The sequence below is a fragment of the Eptatretus burgeri genome, chromosome 17, assembly GCF_056783735.1.
Source record: "Eptatretus burgeri isolate ZD-2024b chromosome 17, Ebu_testis_v1, whole genome shotgun sequence".
Classification (NCBI taxonomy): domain Eukaryota; kingdom Metazoa; phylum Chordata; class Myxini; order Myxiniformes; family Myxinidae; genus Eptatretus; species Eptatretus burgeri.
In genome coordinates, this window is record NC_140977.1 from 13,191,116 (window position 1) to 13,201,076 (window position 9,961).

At 44.7% G+C, this 9,961-nt stretch overlaps 1 protein-coding gene across 5 annotated transcripts in view; it reads right to left on the reverse strand.

Annotated features, from left to right (window-relative positions):
• Nucleotides 1-9,961, reverse strand: part of AMMECR1 (AMMECR nuclear protein 1) — a 100,772-nt gene that overhangs the window by 14,993 nt on the left and 75,818 nt on the right. For 3 of the 5 annotated variants that reach the window (XR_015052851.1, XM_085862116.1, XM_085862114.1), the window contains 3 exons: nucleotides 7,333-7,443; nucleotides 2,320-2,434; nucleotides 1,887-1,977 (listed from right to left, as the gene is read on the reverse strand). Coding sequence is in view for 3 of the 5 variants with exons in the window: in XM_085862116.1 (XP_085718242.1) it covers nucleotides 1,887-1,977; nucleotides 2,320-2,434; nucleotides 7,333-7,443 (317 nt within the window). In the remaining 2 variants the exon portion in view is untranslated. Of the gene's footprint in view, nucleotides 1-1,821; nucleotides 2,114-2,319; nucleotides 2,435-7,332; nucleotides 7,444-9,961 lie in introns of those variants that run through there. The other 2 variants (XR_015052852.1, XM_085862115.1) reach the window with 2 other exon arrangements.

Here is a 9,961-nt window from a genome sequence, read left to right on the forward strand (position 1 = left end):
CAGAAAGAAATAATAGACATCCCACAGGAACCATTTTTGTTAAACATACAATGTCTGGGACTCCAGCAGTGACCTGAAGGGAGAGATCAGTGACATTTAAAGAGAGACCTCGAATATTGGTGGTGCACAATATTAGGGGTTGGGGGTGTGCAAAGGGGGGGGGGGTGGCGAAGATGTATGGATGGGTGAAGGTCGGGGACGGTGAAAGGAGGGGGAAGGAAAGGATGCAGGATGTGCGATGGGGGCTGGGGAAGAAGTATATTTTGAGATGAGCACAGCACAAACTCACCTACAAGTAGTTACCTCTATCACTAAAGGTGGAAGGAGGTCATGTTTTCACCTCTGTCTGTTTGTTTGTGTGTATGATATCTGAAAAAGTTGTGGACAGATTCGGTTGAAATTTGGTGGGCAGGTTGGGTGTGTGTGACGAGGATGAACTTTTGGTGAAAATCTGAATCTGGATAAGAGAATTATTTAATTTCTAAAGTGATTCTTAACCATTGAGAGATGGGGCCAAAAATGATATCGCATGATATTTGAAAAATGTATTGGGTGTGCCCTTCATGATGACCTAATAAAACCGGTCTCGATGTCCGTCCGTCCGTATATCTGTTCACAATCAAAGCGATCGTGATGCATTTTAAGGCTTTCCGAGAGCTTTGGAGAGATTACCTACACTACACAGAGATGTATTGGGTATTGGGTGCTCTACCGAGTGCCCTTCCAGTTTGGTTTGTAATCGCTTTGGAAGGAAATAAACACTTGGTTCAATGAATCATCCTAAAAACTAGCTTAGACAGCTTTATTTAGTTTAAAAAAAAAAAACTCAAGTGCAAAACTGAAAAGTAATCGGACTGATCATGATAAAATGCTCACTTCAAATTTAAATTTTAGCAGAGTGGTGTCAAAGCCACCCAATGCTCGCCTGTTTATACATTTATCGTTTTTCGTTTTTAAAAGACTAGTCTAATAATATTTTTTATAAAGCATCGCAGTGAAGTCTGATCCAAATAATTTTAAAGCAATATATGTATTTGTATATTGTAATCAGTAAAAAAAAATAGTATGGTAGATAAAAACATTAGAAAGGAAATAACTTGCACCAAAAACTAACATTTTCACGCTCACGCTGACGCTCAAAGACTAGTCTAATAATATTTTTTATAAAGCATTGCAGTGAAGTCTGATCCAAATAATTTTAAAGCAATATATGTATTTGTATATTGTAATCAGTAAAAAAAAATAGTATGGTAGATTAAAACATTAGAAAGGAAATAACTTGCACCAAAAACTTTAACATTTTCACGCTCACGCCGGTGGTATCGCTATAGCTCTCTGTTCTTCGAACAGGCGAGCTAAAAAGGAGTAAATAAGATAATTGGTATCTTATTAAAGTGTGCAAGTGTAACTTGCAAACAATACAAGTTTGGACAAGACTTGGTGGTGTAATGATTAGAGCGTCTGCCCTGAGTCTGGGAGGTTGGCGGTTCGAACCGAGTCGTACAAAAGACTTAAAAAAAAAACAAAAAAACGGGACGTGCCGCTTCCTTACTTGGAAATCAGCATTGGGGAAGGGTTGAGCATGGACATATGACGATAGGTTGGCAACCACAGCACAGGCTTGATGGGCCTAATGGCCTGCTCCTGCACTGATGTTCCATGTAAGGGAACTAAAAGTTAATATCAGGACACTGAATGGTAAATGGTGTTTTAAAACTTTCGGGCAATGGCATTCTGGGAATTTCCCCCGATTGCCACTCGCTGACTGTTGAAACCACCATTTCCTCCTGTGTACGGAGTGATGTTAGCTTTGCTGCTTACCCTCCATCTCCATCACACGTGGGTGTATGTCACAAGGCACAGCGGCCTGTGCAGGCAGAACACACCTTGCTCCTTGGCCACCTCTGGTAGGTAGGTGGCCGTCCGCTTTGAGCCTTTTTCATTGATGAACTCTATCCTGATCCCGTGCACGCCAACCTGCACACAGGATCGGTGTCCCGGCGTTCAAAATCAGGAGAAGCGTCATCATTTTCCTTGGAGAATCTCAGAGATCTGTGATCACGACTTTTATAAAACTGGGATCCTTAACAAGCTTCCTCTGCAAGCAAGAAATCTGTTTGAGGCATAAAATACAGTTTGCTTGAGGTATGAAATAAATCACCTTTCCGCAGTAAGCATCGTTGAAAGGCATTAAAAAGGAAAGAGGTGGAACAGTGAAAACAAACAAAAAGAGAAGATTCATCTTGGCGGCAAAACCAAGACGTGGGACGGTCACGGAGAGCTGCCGAGGTTGACCAGCGAGCGAGGGGCACACCTCACCTCCCAGTCAAGGAAATCTCCCGCATCTTCAAAGTTGGTGAGGAGCGAGACCGAGCAGGATAACCTGGGTAGCTCGTCCCTGGTCATCGCAGGGAACCGGCTGTCCTTAAGGGCACTGAAAAACAAAGTTTATAAAATAAATACAGCAAGAGTCAGGTGTTATGGTGAGGAGATGATTATGAGTGCAGAAAGGAAAACAAGCATGGAGGGACGGTACAAGGCTCAAAAATAAATATATATGTATATATATACATATCGTATATATTGAGGGCTGTTTTTGGCATAAGAAATGGATAGTCATCGATCATTGTTATTTTTGGACTGTCCAGCTTGATATTTTTTTTCAAGGGCTGCTTCTTTTGTTTCCAGGGACTCCTTTTTCAGGTGTCGGTGCAGGGTGCACTACGGTGGGCCTTGTGGTGTATTTGTAACCTCCCATCACTGGTTTGTTGTATCCCAATCCAGTCCAGGTTCCACGCATTCATGGTGCTTTCATTGTAAACAGACTTCTTCTTCTTCTTCTTGATAGGGACGGTAGATTATACCTGTCCATTTCAGAAGTTGAGCTCAAAGGTGCATTTGAACTTTCTGCAGTGCTGGTTGGTTGCGCAGGTATCTGTTAAATCAGAAAGCGCTCCGTCGTGATACAGATTCCAGCATGCTCCGCGCTATACCACAATCTAATATGCGAGATCTAGAGGTGAATCTAATACATCGTAACCCACAACCAAGCCCACTGCACTCCAGGGCCGCACGCCAAGAGACCGTACGTAGCAGGATGGCCTTCATCACCAGCGAAGCTGCAAAGGTGCACATGCACAACTACATATTGTTTACACCCAGTATGGTACATAAACATGGCCCTACCCACAAGCAGATGGCAAGCGATCGTTTGTGGGGCAACAAACAGGAAATAGATCCTATATGTTGTTCAACTTGTTTGGATGCTCTTAAACTTGCCATGAGGTATAGTAGGGTAACATCTACGAGGGGCGACTTTTCTCTCAACATTTTGAATTCTTTGCCCGTATGATTTTTTGAGGGCTATCTTGGAGCATTGGAGAACGAATTTGCCCACCACCCTCACGTATTTTGAGCCCTGGACGGGCGAGAATAAGTGCATACTGAAACTAGAACGGCGCTCAGTAATCAGAGAGCAGACCTCGCCAGGTTGAACAGGTTACGTTTTGTATCCCATCGATAGGCCGGATCCGAACCAATATGTAATTGCCTTGTTCTCGTCACCCAACCCAACACATCCACCAAGTTTCATACGAATCTGTCCACAATTTTTTTTTTTTTTTTTTAAATTCTCAGATCCAGGTTCGGATCTTCACCAAAATTGACACATCAGGTTGGGACCTTATCCACACACCCCATACTGTCCACCGAGTTTTGTCCGAATCGTCCACATTTTGAGATATCCTGTTCACAGACAGACTAACAGACAAGGGTGAAAACATAACGTCCGCCCATCTTCGGTGGAGGAGGTAATGAGGAACATAAGTGGATTTTGAAGGGGTGGTGTGGTTAGTGGTTTTTGTGGGGATGATAGTGCCTCGCAAGAATGAGTAATGTTCACACAAACATGATGAGCCTGCTGCAATCGCCAATGGTACCAGCCACGTGTTTTAGAGCAAACATGGCTTCAAGGCCCGAGAGACTTGAATCAGAATGAGCAGGAAGGTTGATCCAAACTCCCAGGACTCTCCGATGGAACAGCACTCTCTCTTTTGGCCATCAAAATGGAGGAGACTTGTTGAAAGGAGAACCCAAAACACCTTTCTCAATGTCCACCCTAAACTATCCTTCGATATCACACAAATTGGATTCAACTTTGTTTCAATCTTCAAATGGAAATGTAGGGAAGTTTAGCAGGAGGAACTTTGACAAGCGGTACGTTTCCGTGAAGTTGTGACCTGTGACGTCACACAATGATCGATGACGATCCATTTAAAAAACAAAACGCGCGCACAACACGCACACACTTTTGGTTTTTGGGGGGAAAGGAGGGGCGAGAGGTGAAGACTGTTGTCGGTAACAAATGAAGCAACTCCGATAGCACCTTCACCTTTTGACAAGAACCTCTCGCAGACATTAGTCACGACAAATGCATCCAATCACCGGTCAATACTTCAGCTACCTACCCTTCCTGCGAATACCCAAGTACCCCTGCTTTCCCAATTTTCAAGCTACCAAACTCAAATTTAAATACATCGACTGTTTCTGCCACCACTACCTTTCCAGGTAAACCATTGTGTGCATCAACAACTCTCCGAGTGAAAGCCCCCTACCTCACTGCCATCGTAACTCTCCTCTTCTTTACTCTCAGGCTTTGGCCCCTGGTCCAATCACTGCCTATTGTGCTGAATGATTTGCTTGCACTTATTTTGTCTGTCCCCTTCATCGTCTTAAACGTCTCGATCATACACCCTTGCAATCACCTCCTTTCTAATGTATAAAGCCCCGTCTCCAGGCCGTTTCTTGTACCTTATTCGAGCTCGCCATGGGACACAACTTCATCAGTGCATTTACAAGTCTTAGGGGGTGGTTGCAGTAGCACAAAGAAAGATGGCTTCATGTTATGAAATGACGAGCAAAAGTATCCGTCCCCGGTGACGGGGGAAAGAGTACGTTAATCTAATTAACTCTTGCACTCTTGGTTTCACTCTGAGCCAAAGCTCCGAGCTATTTATACCGCCCACCGCGAAATGGTGGTGCAACATCGGGTTGCGGAGGTTGGGTTTGTCTCAAAAGAGGGCAAAATGGAGCCGTTTCAAATTGCGTGTCATTACTCCACCAAGATGCGCATGACATCGACTTGAATCCAGATGTTCGTGTCGATTTTAAAGATTACTGGAAGAGACAATAAAGTGACCCATCAAGAAAAATGAAATGAAAATGCAAAATAACCAATCAGCAGCTTTCCAAACGCGGCGCGGACAAGTGCCCGCCGGAAACGGAAGACAGACAAACGCATGGACAGACACGGTGGTTCATAATTATATAATAGATATCGAGTGAGCATAGAACAATGAGCGCGACTACATCTTGTGTAATCTATCAAATTGCTCAATATCACAGCCGGGTTGGCCATGTTAATCATGATAATATATATTTATATTTGACATACCTGTGGCTCCAGCAAGTCCACTCCATCAATATTAGATGGCAGGTGAAAGTGACAGGCTTAGACTGTAATTCCGTAACTTTACATTTTGGCAGCGAGGTTGAGGACGATTTTACGCCAGAGCACTTTGAGGGTTACAGATTTCAACCAAAGGTGCAAATACAGTTCATCCCTTGTTCAAATCCCACTCAGCTGTTGAATTAATACCAGGTAGGGTTGACTCTACCTGTCATCCTTCCGAGGTCGGCAAAATGAGTGCCAGCTTGATGGTATCCTGTGTCAGAATGGTGACCCATCCAGGATTGTGTCCAATAGCCAAGGAGACTGCTTAGGCAGCACCAACGCTCTGCACAGAGTATGGTCCCAATGGATGGATGGATGCTTGATAGCAAGTATTTAGCCTGCTGGTAAATTTCACCCGAGGTATAACATTAGACAACATCAATGGTTCGTTCCAATCGGTTGCCTTTGAAGTACGAGGGTCTCCACGTCGGCATCCCCGGTTCACTCGAGCCAACATGCAGCAAACGCAATGTGCAGAACCTACACAGCTTCTCTCTACACCGAGTGCTGGTGAGTGGATACATCTCAGATACGCCTCAAACACATTTTGAAGTAATGAATGCCAAATAATATAATGGGAAACCTTTTTTTAAAATTTAAAACAGGAAACGAAGCTCGTAGTGGAACTGCCGCACGCACGAGACTGTTGGAATACACAAACACGACCACTGAGCTTGGGGAAGTGTTGTCACTTCCCGGTGCACTATGGACACCAGCGACGTCACAACAATGGTGCCGCCTTCCTCACCGCACTCAGCGGGGCATTTCATGAGGAGGAATTTCCTCCTCCCCATGGATGCCAACCGATGGGGACTGTACGTGCTCTTAACCTTTCAAATGCAAAACCTCAAGCAAGGAAGCAGCGGGTACCATTTTTGTAATCTTTTGGATGACTCGGCTTGGGTTTGACAGGCCGACCTCCCAGTCTCGGAAAGAATGCTCTAACCATTACGCCACAAAATCTTTCAAATGAGTTCTCCTTCATGTTGGGTACTCGGATGGATGAAACCCTGGGTGCACTATCGGGCTAGGAAAGGTGTTCCCGATGAAGTTCTTCCAAGGAAGCTATAATCATCTTCATCATCACAAACCACACTGTATACAGCGAGTCAGTGCTGCCGAATAACTTTCTTAGAAAGGGTGACAATACTGGACTTCTCTTCATGATTTGTTAGGCAATGGTCACAGCCTGCGTTTATAATCATACCACGAGGCTGGGAAGGCACGCCGCAGACTCGCAGACGTCGGTGGAATCCGAATCCGGATTGGACGTCGTGTCACACAGTTTCAATGACGGCCACGACGGTTACCCTGAGGGTCTTCACTCAGTGATGATGACACGGCTCAAAGGGTGCGACATTTGGCCTCGTGCGTGAAAAGCATCAGTTCGAGAGGTTTTATTCATTTTCCCTCGAAGGAAGGACACAAAGTTTTTCTTCGTTATTCCAAAGCACGACGATAGCGGGCTGGCAGGATGGCCGAGAGGTACGCGCACTCGCCTCCAAGCCACCTTGCCCGGGTTCGAACCCTGAACCAGCTATAAACTGTCATCCTGGCGTTTCATCGGTGTGTACCGTCTCTCAGACGGACGTTAAAACTGGGCGTCCCACGTGCCGGCATTACTTGGTTGTACGTTATTACGAATTCCTGCTCCTCCTTTACGCGCGTCAAACAAATTACGAATTCCTGCTCTAAACCAACAAGGGACGCAGAGTCACAGCATCAAACGCACACATCATGGGACGGCAATGGGGTTATACGAGTAAGGTGGTGAGCCAAAGTGACATAAGGAAAGGTGATGCAGGAAGGATTAGGATTACCTGGTTAGTGTGTACTCCCTGAGGCCAGAGTGTAGATTCATGGCAGAAAATGTTCCGATACAACCTCTGAGTCTCTTGTCACGGCCAATCTTCCATGTGACAAACAACGGGCTAAGAAGAGAGCATGGGTACAAGGTGAGCAGCAAGCAAGGAGAGCAAACTTCATAAAGCAATGAGTGAATGAGGTGTAGGATAACTTTTTTTTTTTTTTTTTAATCAGCAACTGTTTCGACAATTCATAAACAATCAATTGCCAGAATAAAAATATTTATTTTAACAAAAAAGAAGAAGTACAAAACACGAATGCACGCAAACTTGTCGAGGGATAATGCCTCCACACACACACACACACACACACACACACACCCACTGTGCGGGAGTGACGTCTGCGCACCCACTGTGACATTTGATCTCAATTAAAGGTCACATGACAGAGAGCGTAAGAGAAAAGTACAAGAGACAACATCAGATGCTTCGAACTTGAGGTTAGGTCGTCAAATGATTTTCAGATAAAGGCCACATGACCTTTGAACTCGTTCTTTCGAATTTAATTTGATATACATGGTCTCGGCTGGTGGAAGAGCAAGGACACAGAACAGACCATAAAGGGAACAGCAGTAGAAAGGGGGGAAACGCCAACAGCAGGGCAGAGGGACAACCCACAACCAAATCAATTCATCTTTTTATTATCGTACATGCCTTACCAAGTTTGGTTGACATCCCTTCAGTGTTTCACAAGTTATCGTGGTGACAAAAAAAAAAATTGATGATGGACAGACAGACAGACAGACAGACAGACAGACAGACGGACAACCCAAAAACACAACGCCTCTGCTCTTCAGCTGAAAAGGCATAAAAAAAATTGTTTCTGAGAACGTATAGTTTGGTGTAGTGCACGACATATTTGTCTGTCATCCCACATGAGCTGAATGTACAATATCAGCCGTGAGATGGGCCAGTCGGCAAGATTCCTGGCCATATGTATCGTTACGGGAACCAATCGATCTCAGGCAGCTTCGGTACAATTGCAAGTTCAACTACAAGGGCGTTCGGTGGAACACCAACCTCAACACAATGTCTGATCCAGCAGAACATAATGTGCCCGATACATTTTTGAGATATCGTGCTACGTTTCGTTTTTGGCTCAATCTCTCAATGGTGAAGAATCACTTTAACAGTTTAAAAAAATTATTGTAGTCGGATCTTCATAAAATCTAATCAGTTGGTCCTTGTCACACAACCAACCTGTGCAACAAACTTCATCCAAATCTGTCCACAACGTTTTGAGATATTCTGCATACAAACAAACAAACAAACAAACAAAGACAGACAGACGACAACATAACCTCCTTCCACCTTTGGTGGTGGAGGTAATAATAGGCTCTTATAACTGCCTCTTCCTAGTTAGGTGCAAGGTACGGGGGAGGGAGGGAGGGGGGGGCTTGTTGCCATGTTTACACCGCCTCTGACCCTGTAAAGAGCAGACTTAAAGAGAGCTCGATACACCCGCTCAAAAACCACGGCGCTGCGGGTTACCTGGAGACAACGAAGCTGACGTAAAGCTTCCCTAAGAACATGAGAAGCTGTTGTAATTGGAGTGTGTACAAAAGTGAGTACGTGCACTGTGCACAACCCCAAGCTCAACCACAACAGGGGGAGGATGCACCGATTCTGTGCGGCACTTGTGGCCGTAACCGATTGCGTTTCGAGATGCTGTTTCAAACATTTCTCTCAGATCCTGTGGCATGCATCAGACCACGGGCCTGACGAGCAAGGATGGTCACTTGGGCAGCCCAAATCACATTTTGAGCTGCCTTGTCGAGCCTGTGGTCTGAAGTGTGCGCTGCAAGGCCCACGGGAATGACTATCTGGTCTGGGCGTTTTTCGGCACAGTTCGACAAAGTTGTCTAATTTAACCATAAAATTAGGTCCAAATTAAACGCAACTTGATTTTACACAAGGAATGTGCAGTACGTCCGAGCGAGCTAGCCACTCCGCCCGTTCCTGAGGGTGTGTTTGCCCACACCTCGATCTCTGGTCATCGATGCCCTTCATTCTTTGGAATTTTAAATAAATTACTCAGAAATACCGATGGTGAGGCTCCACATTTTTGGGTGGTCGCTAGACTACTGTTATTCTCAGGTTTTCCATCTGTCTGTTTGTTTGTATGTAATGGACAGCTCTGGAGGCCAGAGGAGTCAACCAATTTTGATGAAACCTGACTGGTGGGTTCATACCAGGATCTAGTTGTATGCTTTTGAGCACCGTTGCTATGGACGCCACCATTGCCTAGCAACAGGAGTTTGAAAAAAAAAATCTGAAATTTTTTTTTTTTTCCGAAAATCAAAAATCGGCTTCCGCAAAAATTTTCAGCCTGATCCATCAAAAACTGTACGACTAGTATGCAATAGTCTAGCAACCACCCATGTCGCCTACCGGCTTGTTGAGCGTTTTGTTTTGTTACTTTTGACATGGCACACGACTATTTGTCATTTACTAATATCATAATTAATATCAACGTGCAATGGACCTGGAACTCGGCCATCTCGGCTGGGCAGCAAGCAGTTCTCCGGTTTTTTTTTTTTGTGAGGTTTTATTGTTGGCCACTTTTCTGTGCATTTCGGTCCTG